The following is a 19,955-nucleotide window of genomic DNA, read 5'->3' as shown; positions in this document are numbered from 1 at the left end:
TTTCATATCATGCATGGCACTGCAAACCTCTCCGATCTGTGATCAGAATAAGGTTTACTGTCATTGACAAATGACCAAACCTCAATGATCTGTAATCAGAATAGGGTTTACTGTCATTGACACGTATCGTCCAAACCTCTCCGATCTGTGATCAGAATAGGGTTTACTGTCATTACCAAATGTCCAAACCTCTCCGATCTGTGATCAGAATAGGGTTTACTGTCATTGACACGTATCGTCCAAACCTCTCCGATCTGTGATCAGAATAGGGTTTACTGTCACTGACAAATGTCCAAATCTCAATGACCTGTGATCAGAATAGGGTTTACTGTCATTGACACGTATCGTCCAAACCTCTCCAATCTGTGATCAGAATAGGGTTTACTGTCATTAACAAATGTCCAAACCTCAATGACCTGTGATCAGAATAGGGTTTACTGTCATTAACAAATGTCCAAACCTCAATGATCTGTGATCAGAATAGGGTTTACTGTCATTGACACGTATCGTCCAAACCTGAACGATCTGTGATCAGAATAGGGTTTACTGTCATTGACAAATGTCCAAACCTCTCCGATCTGTGATCAGAATAGGGTTTACTGTCATTGACACGTATCGTCCAAACCTCTCCGATCTGTGATCAGAATAGGGTTTACTGTCATTGCCAAATATCCAAACCTCTCCAATCTGTGATCAGAATAGAGTTTACTGTCATTGACACGTATCGTCCAAACCTCTCCAATCTGTGATCAGAATAGGGTTTACTGTCATTACCAAATGTCCAAACCTCTCCGATCTGTGATCAGAATAGGGTTTACTGTCATTACCAAATGTCCAAACCTCTCCAATCTGTGATCAGAATAGGGTTTACTGTCATTGACAAATGTCCAAACCTGAACGATCTGTGATCAGAATAGGGTTTACTGTCATTGACAAATGTCCAAACCTCTCTGAACTGTGATCAGAATAGGGTTTACTGTCATTGACACGTATCGTCCAAACCTCTCCGATCTGTGATCAGAATAGGGTTTACTGTCACTGACAAATGTCCAAACCTCAATGATCTGTAATCAGAATAGGGTTTACTGTCATTGACACGTATCGTCCAAACCTCTCCGATCTGTGATCAGAATAGGGTATACTGTCATTGCCAAATGTCCAAACCTCTCCGATCTGTGATCAGAATAGGGTATACTGTCATTGCCAAATGTCCAAACCTCTCCGATCTGTGATCAGAATAGGGTTTACTGTCATTGACAAATGTCCAAACCTCTCCGATCTGTGATCAGAATAGGGTTTACTGTCATTGACACGTATCGTCCAAACCTGAACGATCTGTGATCAGAATAGGGTTTACTGTCATTGACAAATGTCCAAACCTCTCCGATCTGTGATCAGAATAGGGTGTACTGTCATTGACACGTATCGTCCAAACCTCTTCGATCTGTGATCCGAATAGGGTTTACTGTCATTGACACGTATCGTCCAAACCTGAACGATCTGTGATCAGAATAGGGTTTACTGTCATTGACAAATGTCCAAACCTCAATGACCTGTGATCAGATTAGAGTTTACTGTCATTGACACGTATCGTCCAAACCTTTCTGAACTGTGATCAGAATAGGGTTTACTGTCATTGACACGTATCGTACAAACCTCTTCGATCTGTGATCAGAGTAGGGTTTACTGTCATTGACAAATGTCCAAGCCTCTCCAATCTGTGATCAGAATAGGGTTTACTTTTATTGACACGTATCATCCAAACCTGAACGATCTGTGATCAGAATAGAGTTTACTGTCATTGACAAATGTCCAAACCTCTCCAATCTGTGATCAGAATAGAGTTTACTGTCATTGACAAATGTCCAAACCTCTCCAATCTGTGATCAGAATAGGGTTTACTGTCATTGACATGTATCGTCCAAACCTGAACGATCTGTGATCAGAATAGGGTTTACTGTCATTGACGCGTATCGTCCAAACCTTTCTGAACTGTGATCAGAATAGGGTTTACTGTCATTGACGCGTATCGTCCAAACCTCTTCAATCTGTGATCAGAATAGGGTTTACTGTCATTGACAAATGTCCAAACCTCTCCGATCTGTGATCAGAATAGGGTTTACTGTCATTGACACGTATCGTCCAAACCTGAACGATCTGTGATCAGAATAGGGTTTACTGTCATTGACAAATGTCCAAACCTCTCTGATCTGTGATCAAAATAAGGTTTACTGTCATTGACAAATGTCCAAACCTCAATGATCTGTGATCAGAATAGGGTTTACTGTCACTGACAAATAGCGTCCAAACCTCAATGATCTGTGAATTAGAATAGGGTTTACTGTCACTTACACATCACCAAACCTCTCCAATCTGTGATCAGAATAGGGTTTACTGTCACTGATAGTTATTGTGATATCTGTTGTTTTGTGGCAGCAGTACAGTGGCATAAAAAACTGTATCACAAATGGCAGTGTTGGTTGTCCCTGGTATCCACTGTTGACAGAAAATCTGTGCAGGAAAGTTTGTAAAGTGGAAAAGCCAATACATTGGGGCAGTTGTACTCTCTCAACCTTGGATGTCCAGGTCTGATGGTATGAATAGCTGTCACAGCTAGAGACTTCTTGGTTGCAGTGGATGACCATGATTTCTCCATGGAGTGTTGCAGAACCTTCATGAACCAATGTTGGATCACATTGTACATCTCTACCGGCCAGTGCGCTGAAGCTGACTTCACGTGATGGTATGAGGCCTTCCTGGCTGAACCTGCTTGTCAAAATGGTGTACAATAAGAAATATTTTTTTAAATAATTAAGTAGTTCAAAAAGAGAGCAAAATAGTGAGGTAGTGCTCATACATTCGTAGACTGTTAAGAAATCTGATGGCAGAGGGGAAAAAGCTGTTCCTAAAATGTTGAAAGTGTGTATCTTAAGGATCCTGTATCTCCTACCTGATAATACCAATGAGAAGTGATGTACTTAGATGACCTAATGGCCTAGATAGCCTAATCTCTTTCTTAAAACTCTCATCTCTGACCTTAAACCTATGCCCTCCTGCTTTTTGAACCCCCCCCCCCCCTGCACTCTGGGGGAAAAGATGACATATTGTCATCTTGGCTATGGCTGACGTGATTTTGTATACCCCTATGAGGTTACCCATCTGGTTGAAACTCAGGCTTCTAAGTCCAGACAGCATCCTGGTAAGTCTCACTACTCCAAGGGTGTACTCCAATGTACAATCTATTTTGATCACCATGTTATAGAAAGATAACATTAGATATCACAATTCCATTGTAGTTGTCAAATATGGTCAGTATTTTCTAACCTTCCTTGCACATTTCAATAAATTCAAATAAAGGGAGCATAAATACCATCATCATTAACCCTTCCCAGTTGTTCTCTGTTCAAAGTGAAGGGGCAGGACCCCTTTGTGCCAGGTGAGGTTATTCAAGAGAATTATCGCAGGTATTTTCTGATGGCTCTGCCATAGTTGGGTGCATCGGCAAGGGAGATGAGGCTGAGTACAGGGCTACGGTGGGAAACTTTGTCACATGGTGCAAGCAGAATCATCTGCAGCTTAATGTGAAAAAGACTGAGGAGCTGGTGGTGGATCTGAGGAGGGCTAAGGCACTGGTGACCCCTGTTTCCATCCAAGGGGTCAGTGTGGACATGGTGGAGGATTACAAATACCTGGGGATACGAATGGACAATAAACTGGACTGGTCAAAGAACACTGAGGCTGTCTACAAGAAGGGTCAGAGCCGTCTCTACTTCCTGAAGAGACTGAGGTCCTTTAACATCTGCTGGACGATGCTGAGGATGTTCTACGAGGCTGTGGTGGCCAGTGCTATCATGTTTGCTGTTGTGTGCTGGGGCAGCAGGCTGAGGGTAGCAGACACCAACAGAATCAACAAACTCATTCATAAGGCCAGTGATGTTGTGGGGATGGAACTGGACTCTCTGGCGGTGGTGTCTGTAAAGAGGATGCTGTCCAAGTTGCATGCCATCTTGGACAATGACTCCCATCCACTCCATAATGTACTGGTTAGGCACAGGAGTACATTCAGCCAGAGACTCATTCCACTGAGATGTAACACTGAGCATCATAGGAAGTCATTCCTACCTGTGGCCATAAAACTTTACAACTCCTCCCTTGGAGTGTCAGACACCCTGAGCCAATAGGCTGGTCCTGGACTTATTTCCACTTGGCATGATTAACTTATTATCTAATTATTTATGGTTTTATATTGCTGTATTTCTTCACTATTCTTGGTTGGTGTGGCTGTAACGAAACCCAATTTCCCTCGGGATCAATAAAGTATGTCTGTCTGTCTGTCTGTTTCCAAAGCGTCATGCTCCCCTACTGCACAAGGGTCCATTGGTAATCAGAATCAGCTTGAATATCACTGATTATTTCATGAAATTTGTTTTGTTACTACAGCACATTGCAGTACATAATTTTAAAAACTAAATTACAATTAGAAATATAAATTAAAAGTACATGGGTTCATTGTCTTTTCAGAAATCTGATGGTGGAGAGGAAGAAGCTGTTCCTGAAATATTTCAGTGTGTGCCTTCAAGCTCCTGTACCACCTCCCTGATGCCCTGATGGTAGCAATAAGAAGAGGGCATGTCCTGGGTGAGGGGGGTCCTTAATGATGGATGCTCTTTTTTAAGGCATTGCCTTTTTAAGATGTCCTTGATGCTGGGGAGGGCACTGCTCATGATGGAGCTGGCATAGTGGTGAAAACATGCTGTCAGAGATGTCTTGATCCACTAACATTGATTGAGAAATCCTTTACATTCCCTGCAAGATCCGGCTGACCTACTTCCCTGTTCGCCTGGTTCCATCTCTATCTGCATCTGACTCAAGTTCAATTGTTTAATATTATTTCCCGCACATAAATATGAAGGCAAACAAAATAATTGTTACTTTGGGTCTGATGCAGCACAAAAAAAACACAATAAATAGGATAAAGAACACAATAATAAAAAGACACAATAAATAAAGATGGCTAATGTACCACAGATTGATATGTCCCTAAAGTGACACTTGGCACAGGAGTGTCAGTAGTGTTGATTGTGGGAATGGAGCGGTGGGTTAGTGGGTGGAGGCCTTGCTGCTTGGGGAAAGTAACTGTTTGAATCTGGCATGAATGCTATGGAGCCACCTCCTTAATGGCAGTGGGACCAACAGTCCACAAGCAGGGCGGGTGCTATTCTTCATGTTACTGGTTCTTTTCCGGCACCTTTCTGTATATTTGTCCCTGATGGTGGGTAGGCTGATGCATTGAGCAGCTTTGGACACCTGTTGTTAAGCCTTCCTGTCCTTTGCCTGTGTAATGATTTTTGTTTGTTTCAGTACTTTTAAACCTGGCCTTGGCCACGTGTTCAATAACTAACACTAAACTGCTGTCCATTTCTGTTTGTATGACCAGCATTTTCTGAGCCCTGCCTTTCTTTATGGTAACCGAGCGTCTTCACTTAATCAACTTCCTACACCAGTAACTGCATGCAGGAGTTGTCTCCCTTCAAAGCAGGGAGTTCATCCTTCAGTCAACACACTCAAGGTGCTGGAGGAACTCAGCAGATCAGCCAGCAGTTGTGGAAATGAATACAGTCGAGGTTTATCAGGACTGGAAAGGAAGGGAGAAGATGCCAGAATAAAAGGGAGGGGGAAGGGAAGTAAGAAGCTGGGAGGTGATAGGTGGAAAAGGCAAAGGGTTGGAGAGGAAGGAATCTGATTGGAGAGGAGAACGAACCATAGGAGAGGGGACAATGGGGGGAGATGATATGAGAGAAGAGGGAAGGGGTGAAAATCACCGGAGGTTGGAAATCCTCCAGTCATCTGCATACCGTGCACACCACCACCACTATACATTCTGTAGCAGTGACTACCTACCACAAGAAACTTTGCAGAAACACCTTCAGATTCATTAATTTATCACGCATACTGTAATAAACACAAGATTCTGCCAATCCAGAGTAACACAAAATGCTGGAGGAACTCAGCTTCTATGGAGAACCAGTAATCTTGGGAATGTGGGTGGAAACCAGAGCACCCGGAGGAAACCCTTTCATGTTTGAGGGGCTTCCCCAACTGACTTGTCTCCTCCAGTGTGCAGTAACAGGAGGCCAAACTGCCATCTTTCCTACAGAGCCCTTGCACTGGGTGCTCCGAGATTCGGTGTGTCCTTCAGCACGTCCTGGGCCAGTCAGCAGCATTCCCTCGCAGAATGTATATTAAAAATTAAAGAAGTAGTGCAAAAAGAGTAAAAAAATTTGAGGTACTGTTCATTTGCCATTCAGAAATCTGATGGCGGTGGAGAAGAAGCTGTTCCTAAAGTGTTAAGTGTTTTTAGGCTCCTGTGCCACCTCCATGACGGTAGCAATGAGAAGGGGGCATATCTTGTGTAATGGGGGTCCTTAGTGATGAATGCCGCCTTTTTGAGGCATCACCTTTTGCAGATGTCCCTGATGCTGGGGAGACTAGAGCCCATGATAGAGCTGGTTGAGTTTGCAACCTTCTGCAACTTTTCTGATCTTGTGCAGTGGCCAAAGGGCTTCCTTCATCAAGTTGATCTTCTAGGAGCACTTGATGTTCCCCTCAGTGTGTGTCCCCATGGATTTCTTCTGGGTGCTCTGGTTTCCACCCACATTCCAAAGATGTACCAGTTAGTAGGTTAATTGGTCACTGTAAAGTATACCGTGATTAGGCTCGGCTGAAATCGATGGGTTGCTGGGCAGTGCCGCTCGTTGAGCCAGAATAAATAAATAACATAAAACCAGAAAATGATGGAAATACTCAGTAGGTTGATCAGTTCCTGCAGAGAGGCAAATAGTTTCTGTTCAAAGAACCTTCATCAGAAATGTGAGGTAGTAAAAAAGGTATTAAGCTGCAGAGAGAAAGGGGGTGGGGTGGAAGGACAGAGAAAATATTTATGAAAAGGTGAAGCCAAGGATGTGGTAGGGATAAGTAGTAAACAAGGACAGCCAGAATGGCAACACCTCATATTCCATCTTCCATCACCTCCAACCTGTTAACATGAGCATCAATTTCTCCAACTTCCTCCTCTTCATTTCCCCACTCTGGCCTCATACCTCTTCTTCTCACCTATCACCTCCCCTTTGTACCCCTCCTTCTTTCCTTTCTCCTGTGGTCCACCCTGCTCTTTTATCAGATTCCTCCTTTTCTATCCCTTTATCATCTCCCAGCTTCTTACTTCATCCCCCCTGTATCACTTTCTAACTTCTTCCTCTTCCCTTCTTTTTCTGCCATCTTTGCACTTCCTTTCCAATCCCAATGGCCTTGTCCTGAAATGTCAACAGTTGACACTTTTCCTTAGATGCTGTTGAGTTCCTGCAGCATTTTGTGTGGGTTGTTCTGTTTTGTTATGATATAAGATGGAGGCACGGAGAAGTGGTCAGACTGGGAGTGAGGTGGTGAATTCAGGGAGCAAGTAATCAACAGCTTAGAATCGCCCCAACATTACCAATATACTTGCCAACACAGGGTCTGCTGAACTGCAAGTCATATCGTCAGATCCCAGAGAATTACACCCCATCTGCATCTGCTATATGCAAATACTAAGGACACATACAGTGCCCTAGTCCGGCAGATCAGATCATAACCCAGTGCACCTGCAGCCCTTGTACAAGCCTCTGGTCCAGCAGCAACTTGTGATCAAGAAGTCTGTTAGGATATGGTCACAGGAGGTGAATGAGGTTTCTGTTTACTCCTCTACAACATTCCTCCCCTCTCATCCCTCACCCTCCATCTCTCTCTCCAAGGACACTGGAGAGCCAATGACCACAGACACATTTGACTGTCTCTGTCGAGCAGGTAAGGAGAAGCTCGGCAGACTTCACCCAGGCTAGGCTTTGGGCCTAGGCGACTCAAGGTATGCCTCTAGACTACCGTAAATCCATCACTGAACCCCCTGTAGTTTGCTTACCATCCACATACTGGAGCCGAGAACACCATTCTTTTACTGCTTCAACAGCAGTACTATGAGAATCGCGTTCTTTGATTTCTCCACTGCTTTAACATCTACGACTTGCTTTACTATGGAGTAAGTTCATGGAGATGCAGGTGACCATGGTATATGTGATTGCAGAGCTGTATATCGGATACTGTGGTCGGCAGCACAGGGGCACCTCAGGGGACTCTCCTGTCCCTCTCTGTTCTCCATCTACACTTCGAACTTTAGATACAACTTGGAGTCCTCCCACTTGGAGAGGTTTTCGGACGATTTGGCAGTTGTGGGCTATATCAGCCGGGGTCAAGAGGCCGAGTACAGAAGAGCGGTGGACAGTTTTGTTGAGTGGTGTGGGCTGAATCACCTGCAGCTCAACATCACTAAGACAAAGGAGTTGGTGGTGTATTTCAGGAAGGTGAAAACACCCTGCATTCCCACCTCCAGCAAGGGAACAGATGTTGAAGTTGTCTGGGTCTACAAACACCTGGAAACAGTAAACTGTTCAATAAACTGGACTGGACTAAAAGTACAGGGTCTCTGTACGAGAAGGGACGGAGCCGTCTGTACTTCCAGAGGAGGCTCTGGTCATTCAACGTCTGCAGTACTGTGTTCTACGAGTCAGTAGTGGCCAGCATTCTATTTGACGCTGTAGTCCGCTGGGGCAGCAGGGTGAGAGCAGCGGGCGCCAGGAAGATCAATAAGCTCGTCAGGAAGGCTGGTTGTGTTCTGAGGTGGAACTGGATTCCCTGGTGGTTGTGTCTGAGAGGAGCATGCTGCAGGAGCTATGGAGCACTATGGACAATCCCTCTCATCCCCTCCATGGCGTACCGGAGAAACAGAGGTGCACCTTTAGTAACAGACTGATTCCACTGAACGCCACAGGAGGTCCTTTCTCCCCGTGGCAATAACACTACAACTCCTCCTCCTCAAGTGTAAAAGTATATGGTTTCAATGCACAGCTGTATTTTGCACTGTTACTTTTTAATGCACATTTTGTAATTCAATGCTTACATTTTGTATTTTAAAGTATATATAGTATATACTGTTAGTATATACTATACATATAGTGTAGTAAGTATAAGATAGGTGGCATTGTGGATAATGAAGTAGGTTTTCAAAGCTTGCAGAGAGATGTAGGCCAGTTAGGTGAGTGGGCTGAAAGATGGCAGATGGAGTTTAATGCTGGTAAGTGTGAGGTGCTACATTTTGGTAGGAAGTATCAAAATAGGACATACATGGTAAATTGTAGGGCATTGAGGAATGCAGTAGAACAAAGTGATCTAGGAATAATGGTGCATAGTTTCCTGAAGGTGGAATCTCATGTGGATAGGGTGGTGAAGAAAGCTTTTGGTATGCTGGCCTTTATAAATCAGAGCATTGAGTATAGGAATTGGGATGTAATGTTAAAATTGTACAAGGCATTGGTAAGGTCAAATTTGGAGTATTGTGTACAGTTCTGGTCACCAAATTATAGGAAAGATGTCAACAAAACAGAGAGAGTACAGAGGAGATTTACTAGAATGTTACCTGGATTTCAGCACCTAAGTTACAGAGAAAGGTTGAACAAGTTAGGTCTTTATTCTATGGAGCATAGAAGGTTGAGGGGCGACTTGATAGAGGTATTTAAAAATATGAGGGGGATAGATAGAGTTGACGTTGATAGGCTTTTTCCATTGAGAGTAGGGGAGATTCAAACGAGAGGACATGGGTTGAGAGTTAAGGGGCAAAAGTTTAGGGTAACATGAGGAGGAACTTCTTTACTCAGAGAGTGGTAGCTGTGTGGAACGAGCTTCCAGTAGAAGTGGTAGAGGCAGGTTTGATTTTGTCATTTAAAAAAAAATTGGATAGGTATATGGACAGGAAAGGAATTGAGGGTTATGGGCTGAGTGCAGGTAGGTTAGAGTAAGCGTTCGGCATGGACTAGAAGGGCTGAGATGGCCTGTTTCTGTGCTGTAATGGTTATATGGTTATATTTCAGGTATATTTCAGACTGAACAACCTCGCAACAATAATTTCCTTTGGGATAAATTAAGTTTTATCTTATCACACCGGAACATCACAAAATCAGAATTAGGTTTAATATCACGGATGTGTCATGAACTATGTTGTTTACCAGCAGCAATACATTCCAAGACATTAGAAGTTCAATAAGAAATATACATATAAAAATTAAACAAGTGGTGCAAAAAAATAGTGAGATACTGTTCATGGGTTCATTGTCCCTGCAGCTATCTGATGCTGGTGGGCACGTAAAAATAGAACACACAAAAGATTCTGCAGATGCTGGAAATCCAGAACAACACATGCAAAATACTGGAGGAACTCAGCAGGTCAGGCAGCATCTATGGAGGGAATAAACAGTTGATGTTTCAGGCTGAGACCTTTCATCAGGATTGGAGAGGAAGGGAGAAGATACCAGAATATTTTCATAGTTGCTACTTGACCTGTTAAGTTCCTCTAGAATTTTGTGTGTATTGCTCTGGATTTCTAGCATCTGCAGAATTTCTTGTTTTTGTAACACTCAGTGTTTGTTTTACTAAAATGTAGAACTGTGTATGTGGTTGTGTTGAAATTGCCAATTCCAAGCCCGTTTTTCAAGTTAATGAGCGTCTTCCTGTGTCTGCTTCAGCCCATCTCCTGACTCATTCTCCACCGCACCCAGACATTCCCAACAGAATCTTCCCAAGGCCCATCAGAGCAGTGTTCCATGTTTAAAGCTGCTGGGGCACTCCCACTCTCCTCTCTACTGCTAGCTGTCCGTCAGATACTTGTACCCTGACCAGCATTACACCTACTCTGCAAAGATAACATCAGAATCAGCCTGAAGAAATTCTACATGACATCTTAAAAAGTGGGAAGACATTACTCGCAGTAGTTACACCTGGGGGAAATCTGTTCAAGAGGGAGCTGTGCAACAAGACAGTGAGCTCCACTGTGCCACAGAGAACAAACAGCAGCTGTGAAAGGGGAGACTGAATAGCCAAAAGACTTGACCACTGCACCAGGATATGTGGATCAGATCCTGGATCGGTCCCTACAGCCACCCGAGGCCCTTCCTGTGACAAGCCTTCTGGAGAACTCAAGTGATCACAGATCTTCAGAGGGTCGGCTACACCTGTCCTCTTCCCCTTGTGCCACGTCGACAAGCACAAACTCAGCATATTTGATGTAATCATTCTGTGCCTGTCTCAACTGTTCCCAGCCTGGAGAGAGACACACAAAGAGTGCCAATGCTGCAACCTAAGCTCCAAACAATCAGAATCAGGTTTAATACCACTGGCATATGTCATGACATTGATTTGAGGCAGCTGTACAACGCAATATCAAGTCAAGTCAACTTTTATTGTCATTTCAACCATAACTGCTGGCACAGTACATAGTAAAAATGAGACGTTTTTCAGGGCCATTGTGTTACATGACACAGTACAAAAAACTAGACAGAACTACGTAATAGAAAAAAACAACACAGAGAAAGCTACACTCGACTACAGATCTACACTGGACTGCAAAAAGTGCACAAAAACAGTGCAGGCATTACAATAAATAATAAACAGGACAGTGGGGCAAGGTGTCAGTCCAGGCTTTGGGTATTGAGGAGTCTGATAGCTTGGTGGAAGAAACTGTTACACAGTCTGGTCGTGAGAGCCCGAATGCTTCGGAGCCTTTTCCCAGACGGCAGGAGGGAGAAGAGATTGTATGAGGGGTACATGGGGTCCTTCATAATGCTGTTTCCTTTGCGTATGCAATGTGTAGTGTAAATGTCCGTGATGGCAGGAAGAGAGACCCTGATGATCTTCTCAGCTAATTTAAAAAATAATAATCTTAAAAACTAATGTTTCTCCAGCATTTTGTGTGTGTTGCTTTGGATTTCCAGCATCTGCAGACTTTCTCATGTTTGTGAATTACAATAAGAACTATATTTTTTAAAAAGATATTCTGTATATAAATATTGCAAAAAGAGAGGAAAAAAGGAAAAAAAATAGTGAGTAAGTGTTCATGGTTTCATTATCAATTCAGAAATCTGATGGTGGAGTTTAACCTACTACCTGTTACACTGCTGGCATTTAGGGCAGCAATGAAGGTCCTCCATCTCTGTGTGCCATACCATCACACACGGGTAAAGAAGGATCCCTTGTTGCTGTTCCTGTAACAGTTTTGTTTTACAAGTCAGGTTTGTCAGCCCTGAGTTAAACCCCTGAACCTGGAGGACTGATGGACCACTCTTATTCTGGCCTCTCCCCTTTGACCTGTTTGGCATTGATGAACCTACCAAGAGCCAAGGCACAAGGCCCCGACTCTAGCCAACATAGCTTTCTGAGTCTTTGAGGCACATAAGCCTCCAAACCCTACGACAGGTTGTGGTCCTCTTGGAGGGGAGGGGAAGAGGCTGTTCTTGAAACATTGAGTGTGAGTCTTCAGGCTCTTGTACCTCCTCCCTGATGATAACAATGAGAAGAGGGCCTGTCCTGGGTGATGGAGGTCCATAATGATGGATGCCATTTTGAGGCATCACCTTTTGAAAGTATCACTGATGCTGGGGGAGCTAATGCCCATGATGGAGCTGGCTGAGTTTGCAGCATTTTCTGATCCTGCTCAGTGCCCCCCTCCCCCCCACCGGCGGACCAGACGGTGATACAACCGGTTAGAATGCTTCCTATGGTACATCTGCAGAAATTTGCAAGAGTCTTTGGTGACGCACCATCTGCTGGAGGAATTCAGCAGGTCAAGCAGTGTCTGTTGGGGTAGGAAGGGGCATTGTTCATGAAATACTGCAGCAGGACCTCTATTCTCGTTCCTAAGTAAGCGTTCGGCACGGACTAGAAGGGTCGAGATGGCCTGTTTCCGTGCTGTAACTGTTATATGGTTAATACATCTCCTTTCACCCTTCCATTCTAAGGGCAGCTTGGTGGTAGAGCAGTTACTGTAATGCTTTACAGTGCCAGCAATCAGGGTTCAATTCCTGAAGTCTTTACATTCTTCCCTGACTGTGTAGCTTTCCTCCCATGTTCCAGGGTCAGTAAGTTGAGGGCGTATTTCATTGGTGCCGGAAGCATCGTGACACTTGACACCTCAGCACGTCCTCAGATTGTGTTGGTTATTAATGCAAACAATACATTTCACTGTATGTTTCAATTTACAAGTAACAAATAAAGCTCATTTTAAATTTAATCTTTAAAAAAAATCATCAATTATCTCTCCACATGCTGCTCTACCTGCTGAGTTCCTCCAGCAGATAATTTTCTGCCCCAGATTCCAGTGTCTGTCATCTTGTGTACAGTACTTAATTTCCTCCCTGTATTCCCATGCTTCTATCCATGAATCTTAATTCCATTCACCGAGAAGACCATAAAACGTGGGGCAGATATATTTGAGAATCTCTTAGATAGGCACATTATTGATGGAACAATGGAGGGTTATGTAGGAGGGAAGGGTTAGATTGATCTTGGAGTAGGTTAAAGGCCAGCACAACATCGTGGGCCAAAGGGCTGTACTGTGCTGTACTGTTCTATGTTGTACATTGCACAGAATTAGGCCATTCAGCCCATCAACTGTATTATGCCATTAATTATGGCTGATTTATTATCCCTCTCAATCCCATTCTTCTGCCTTCTCCCTGTAACCTTTGGAACTCTGATTAATCAAGAATCTATCAAATTCCTCTTTAAACATACCTAATGGCTTGGCCTCTACAGCTGTCTGTGGTAATGAATTGCATAGATTCACCACCCTCTGACGAAAGAAATTCCTCCTCTTGGATTTGGAAAAGCTGTTTCTCTAAATTCCCTGTAGGAGAATCACTAGATACCATCCCACTTACAAACTCCTCTCTCCGGCCCCTTACATAACCTTCTGGACCTCTCAAGCCAGATTAAAAATTGTCACTATCAATAAATTATGTTCAAAGTAAATTTATCATTTAACTACATTTATGTCACCATATACAACCATATTCTTGTGGGCATACTCAAATCCAATAACCATAATAGAATCAATGAAAGACCACACTAACAGGGTGGACAATGTTTGTGCAAAAGACTCTGCAAGTACAAAAGGAAAAATGATAGGCAATAAATATCGAGGGCATGAAATAAATAGCCCTGAGGTTATAGGAACAGTTCAGTGTTGGTGTGAATGAAGTTATCCCCATTGGCTCAGAAGCTTAATGATTCAAGGGGTAATAACTTTCTTGAATCTGGTGGTGACAGTTCTGCGGCTCCTGTACTTCAGGACCAGATCTGAGGTACAGATTCCCTCAGTTCCTTTGTCTCAGGAACGGGCCAGGCAGCCTGTTCAAACTGTGGACTGCAGTTAGAGTTCCACCGACTTCGGTGCCATCTGTGAGAAGTCTGCACGTTCTCCCTGTGACCAATTGCCTCCCCTCCCCCACCAGTGTGTGAGTGAGGGGTAGAATCCAGTGGGTGTGGGGGAAGTTCAAGATTCAGCATTGTTTTATGATATTTCCTGTATGCAAGTGTACAAAATAATTGTTAATCCAGATCCAAGCAGCACAAAAAACCACAATAAAGAACACAATGATGATAAAACACTAATAAATATGCAAGATACCTCATATACAGAGATTTGTATGTAAATAAAGTGCTGGTGGGCTGTACGTAAGGTGACTGGAGGGTGTGTCACATCCACACCAGGACCACCAAACAGTGAGGCTGATCAACACCTCCACCCAACCATCACTGCTTTATCATTTCCTGTCAGTCACTTTGTGTACAGAAACTCCTGTGCCTAGTGTCACTTAATGGACATACAATCAATGTATAAGCTATTTTATATATTTATTGTGTTTTTATTATTATTGTGTTCTCCTTTACACAAGTACTGGAAATGTCATTAAACAATCTTAAATCTCCTTATCCTTCCATTCATGTGGACAATGTACCCTTGGTTGCAAACTGTGACCACACCAAACCTCGTTGCTAGGGGCTCCATACACGAGGAGGCATACTGGAGTGAGGTAGATCAGCTGGTTGAGTGGTGCCTCAACAACCACCTTGCTCTCAACCCCAGTAAGATCAAAGAATTGACTTCGCACTTCAGAAAAGCTAATTGGAGGGAACACACACCTGTCCTCATCGAGGGATCTGCAGCGGGAAGGGTGAGCAGTTTCAAGTTCCTGGGTGTCAACATCTCTGAAGATCCATCCCGGGGCCAATGTATTGATGCAATCACAAAGAAGGTGCAGCAGCTATATTTCATTAGGAGTTTGAGGACACTCACTCCAAACGCACTGTGGAGTGCATCACTGAATGGTATGAAGGGACCACTGCATAAGATGAGAGGGCAGCAGAAAGTTATAAATTCATCCAGCTCCTTTGTGGGCACTAACCTTCCAGGCATCCAGAATCTTTAAAAATTGAACCTCATTCTGAATGCGGGGCGGGGTCCGGTCAGTGTTGGGACAGCCGGGATGAGCATCTGCCCCTTCCCACCCATCCCGTGAGCAAACAGGCTGCCGGACGCAAGTCGAGGCTTACTCGTGGGCTGTGTTGAGCTAGGAAGGGGGCGAAATCCGAAGGGATCAATGCCCAGTGACATCCGCTCCCGGGCCGGCGGCAGTAGCAGCGATTCGCAGACTCCAGGGCTCGTGTGCTCCCGCAAAGTCTGGGTCCTCAAGCGGCTTCTGAAAGTTGCCCCTATCTCGCTATCGCTCTTCCTCCCCGCCCGGACTCTCTCGCTCACATTGTTTGGCCTCGGAATTAAACACATTCCTGACTGCCTCATCGCTACCCCCTTGGGCTATGACAATGCGCGCATTCCAGAGCCGGTCAAAGAGTGCACGGAGGAGGGGGGAGACAGAGGCGCTGATCCATCCACCTCCTCCACCCAATAACCCTCCCCTTCTCCTCAAACCCAGACCAGAGGGCGGAGGGGCAACAAGGTGACAGACGGGGAGGGGGTGGGGGACGTGACAGGGCTCAAGAGGGAGGGAGGGGCTCTCCCTGCCGTCCGGATATTGTTGCTTTTCTCCGCAGATTGTTGCACGTTCGCTGGGAAGTCGCAACTCGCCTCCGCCGTGCGCGCCATTCCGCTCGGTGCTGCGGCCCGGCTCGAACTGAAAAGGGGAGTTTATAAGGGGGAGGAGAAAGAGAAAGAATGTTTGTTTTTTGTAAAATTCAAACGCAAAGAATAAAATGCGGCATGTGGGAGAGAAAGAGAGATGGACGGTCGATGCACGCTTTATAAAATAAATAATGAATTAAAGAACAAAGCGAAGCTGGACGGTGCTCTGCAATTTTCGGAAGATTATGTTTTAAACCCCGGCTTTGCTACTTTTTTCTTGGAGTTTGTCCGCAGTTTCCTAAAGGTTACATTTGATGGACGCTGCAAATTATGTCTAAATACGAGGAAGACGTGGCCGTGCAGGCGACTTTTCTTCAAGACCTTTCCCTGTATGAGGCGCCCACCGATGGTCTGTACGGCGCACGGAGGCTGCTGGGCAGCCCCAGTCTGGAGGAAACAAAGCGAACCTTCTTGCTACAGATGATCCCGGGGCACCAGCACCACGTCCTGGAGGCGGCGAGCAGGATGAACGGCTCAGCCACCGATCCGCACCTACAAGACCGAAGTCTGGGCACTTCCTGCAAACTCTCCGCAGCGCCCAGGGGAGCGAATGGCAGCCGCTGCGGCCCGGAGCCGCAGCTGGCGGGCGAGCCCGACCCGGTGAGCTGTTACTTCAAGGGGCACGGAGCTGCGACAGCTTTCGGTTACAACAACGCCGACAGCCGCAGGTACAGCGGCGGCGCCGGGCTGCTCTACGAGCCCGGCCAGGCGTGCGGTCGGCAGGGAGGCTACGCGGCGTATCCCGGTGCCTGTGCCGCCGCGGCCGGCAGGGCTAACAATGTCTCAGCCGCCAGGAGCAACAACGTATCGGCGGGCCGTTGTAACAACGTGTCGGCCCCCGGGCAGCCCCAGGACGCGCGTCTCGGCGCCACCAGCCCCCGCTCCAGCCTCGCCTCGTCCTCTTCCTCCAACTCCACTCAAGAGCACGGCAAGCACCCGAGCCCCCGCTCCAGCCTCTACCCGAGCCCCCGCTCCAGCCTGGTGGTGGGAAGCTCGGCCCAGGACAAGTACTCGAGCCCCCGGGCCAGCCTCGTCCAGTACGAGGGCGGCGGCGGCGGCCTGAGCTCCCGCTCCAGTTACGCCAGCACAGCGAGCGACACCAGCAAGCACTCGAGCCCCCGGGCCAGCCTCAACGAGGGCGGCGGCAGCAGGCCGAGCAGCAACCGGACCAGCGGCATCAGCATGGGCTACGACCAGAGGCACGTCAGCCCGCGCTCCAGCTACTCCGACTCCCGCTTCGCCCAGGCCGACGCCGAGGCTGCCGGAGCGGCCCAGGGCCCGAGCGCCCGCAGCAGCATTTCCAGCCAGAGCTCCCGCGGCTCCCTCAGCGCCGCCTACGGCGACCTTCAGCTGCCGTCGCCGCGATCGTCGCTGCTGGGCGCCGGTCTCCCGGAGGAGAGTTACCCGGGGCTGGAGAGCCAGCCGGCTTGCGCCGGCGACCCGTGCTGCCAACAGCGGCCTCCGACGGAGGCGGCGGCCGTCACTCTCCACCCGTACGGCTACAGCCCGGGCAAGGGGCCGCCGGCAGCGCACAAGGTGCGGCTGCCGTACCAGGTGACGCCGGGCCGGGATAGCGGGCCGAGCCAGGCCGAGAAGCGGCTGGAGGCGCTCACCCGCGAGTTGGAGAAGGAACTGGAGCTGCACGTTAAGAAAGAGTATTTCGGTAAGGTGCCTTGTCCTGGCTCTCTCCTTCTCCCATTGACCGGGTCCCGGTGCTCCCGGAGCCGCTGCCTATGCCCATACGTGAACCAGTCGCCGACAGCGGGGGTACGGAGGGCAGCGCGGTAATTACTCTCTGCTAACGCTGCATCCTCTGGGCAGCCGGCTTCTTTGGTATAGAGGGGAAGATGTCAGTCACTGTACGACACCTGGCTACAGTACTGGTGTGGACTGGTCTGCCACTGTGTAACACCGGGGTACGGTACCGGTGGGGACGGGTCTGTCACTGTGTGACACCGGGGTACGGTACCGGTGTGGACTGGTCTGCCTCTGTGTAACACCGGGGTACGGTACCGGTGGGGATGGTCTGTCACTGTGTGACACCGGGGTACGGTACCGGTGGGGATGGTCTGTCACTGTGTGACACCGGGGTACGGTACCGGTGGGGACGGGTCTGTCACTGTGTGACACCGGGGTACGGTACCGGTGTGGACTGGTCTGCCACTGTGTAACACCGGGGTACGGTACCGGTGGGGACGGGTCTGTCACTGTGTGACACCGGGGTACGGTACCGGTGGGGATGGTCTGTCACTGTGTGACACCGGGGAACTGTACCGGTGTGGACGGGTCTGTCACTGTGTAACACCGGGGTACGGTACCGGTGGGGACGGGTCTGTCACTGTGTAACACCTGGCTACGGTACCGGTGGGGATGGTCTGTCACTGTGTGACACCGGGGTACGGTACCGGTGGGGATGGTCTGTCACTGTGTAACACCAGGGAACTGTACCGGTGTGGACGGGTCTGTCACTGTGTAACACCTGGCTATGGTACCGGTGGGGATGGTCTGTCACTGTGTGACACCGGGGTACGGTACCGGTGTGGACGGGTCTGTCACTGTGTGACACCGGGGTACGGTACCGGTGGGGATGGTCTGTCACTGTGTGACACCGGGGTACGGTACCGGTGGGGACGGGACTGTCACTGTGTGACACCGGGGTACGGTACCGGTGGGGACGGGTCTGTCACTGTGTGACACCGGGGTATGGTACCGGTGGGGACGGGTCTGTCACTGTATGACACCGGGGTACGGTACCGGTGGGGACGGGTCTGTCACTGTGTGACACCGGGGTACGGTACCGGTGGGGATGGTCTGTCACTGTGTGACACCGGGGTACGGTACGGGTGGGGAGGGGTCTGTCACTGTGTGATACCGGGGTACGGTACGGGTGGGGACGGGTCTGTCACTGTGTAACACTGTCACTGTGTGACACCGGGGTACGGTACCGGTGGGGATGGTCTGTCACTGTATGACACCGGGGTACGGTACCGGTGGGGATGGTCTGTCACTGTGTGACACCGGGGTACGGTACGGGTGGGGACGGGTCTGTCACTGTGTAACACTGTCACTGTGTGACACCGGGGTACGGTACCGGTGGGGACGGGTCTGTCACTGTATGACACCGGGGTACGGTACCGGTGGGGACGGGTCTGTCACTGTGTGACACCGGGGTACGGTACCGGTGGGGATGGTCTGTCACTGTGTGACACCGGGGTACGGTACGGGTGGGGAGGGGTCTGTCACTGTGTGATACCGGGGTACGGTACGGGTGGGGACGGGTCTGTCACTGTGTGACACCGGGGTACGGTACCGGTGGGGACGGGTCTGTCACTGTATGACACCGGGGTACGGTACCGGTGGGGACGGGTCTGTCACTGTGTGACACCGGGGTACGGTACCGGTGGGGATGGTCTGTCACTGTGTGACACCGGGGTACGGTACGGGTGGGGAGGGGTCTGTCACTGTGTGATACCGGGGTACGGTACGGGTGGGGACGGGTCTGTCACTGTGTGACACCGGGGTACGGTACCGGTGGGGATGGTCTGTCACTGTATGACACCGGGGTACGGTACCGGTGGGGATGGTCTGTCACTGTGTGACACCGGGGTACGGTACGGGTGGGGACGGGTCTGTCACTGTGTAACACTGTCACTGTGTGACACCGGGGTACGGTACCGGTGGGGACGGGTCTGTCACTGTATGACACCGGGGTACGGTACCGGTGGGGACGGGTCTGTCACTGTGTGACACCGGGGTACGGTACCGGTGGGGATGGTCTGTCACTGTGTGACACCGGGGTACGGTACGGGTGGGGAGGGGTCTGTCACTGTGTGATACCGGGGTACGGTACGGGTGGGGACGGGTCTGTCACTGTGTAACACTGTCACTGTGTGACACC

General features: G+C 48.1%; 1 protein-coding gene and 1 long non-coding RNA gene across 3 annotated transcripts; one reads left to right on the top strand and one right to left on the bottom strand.

Annotated features, from left to right (window-relative positions):
• Nucleotides 1-36: 36 nt before the first annotated feature.
• LOC132407074 (uncharacterized) lies at nucleotides 37-15,874 on the bottom strand. 2 transcript variants are annotated; one of them, XR_009516371.1, is made up of 4 exons: nucleotides 15,061-15,874; nucleotides 626-2,766; nucleotides 190-569; nucleotides 37-136 (listed from the first exon to the last, which is right to left on the bottom strand). It is a non-coding gene; the product is annotated as an uncharacterized LOC132407074 (long non-coding RNA). The 2 variants fall into 2 exon arrangements; XR_009516370.1 differs by having other exon boundaries at nucleotides 190-2,766.
• A 37-nt stretch (nucleotides 15,875-15,911) lies between these two features.
• On the top strand, nucleotides 15,912-18,261 carry LOC132407072 (Wilms tumor protein 1-interacting protein homolog). Its single transcript, XM_059993341.1, has one exon. The coding sequence runs from the start codon at nucleotides 16,328-16,330 to the stop codon at nucleotides 17,843-17,845; it is 1,518 nt and encodes a 505-aa protein (XP_059849324.1). The 5' UTR covers nucleotides 15,912-16,327; the 3' UTR covers nucleotides 17,846-18,261.
• The last annotated feature ends 1,694 nt before the right edge of the window (nucleotides 18,262-19,955 follow it).

The sequence above is a fragment of the Hypanus sabinus genome, chromosome 17, assembly GCF_030144855.1.
Source record: "Hypanus sabinus isolate sHypSab1 chromosome 17, sHypSab1.hap1, whole genome shotgun sequence".
NCBI classification, from domain to species: domain Eukaryota; kingdom Metazoa; phylum Chordata; class Chondrichthyes; order Myliobatiformes; family Dasyatidae; genus Hypanus; species Hypanus sabinus.
The sequence above is the reverse complement of the archived record's forward strand: the minus strand, read 5'-3'. Positions and strand labels throughout refer to the sequence as shown.

Excerpts from the sequence above, each read along its gene's own strand:
- LOC132407072 (XM_059993341.1), top strand. The coding sequence starts at position 16,328 with ATGTCTAAATACGAGGAAGACGTGGCCGTGCAGGCGACTTTTCTTCAA.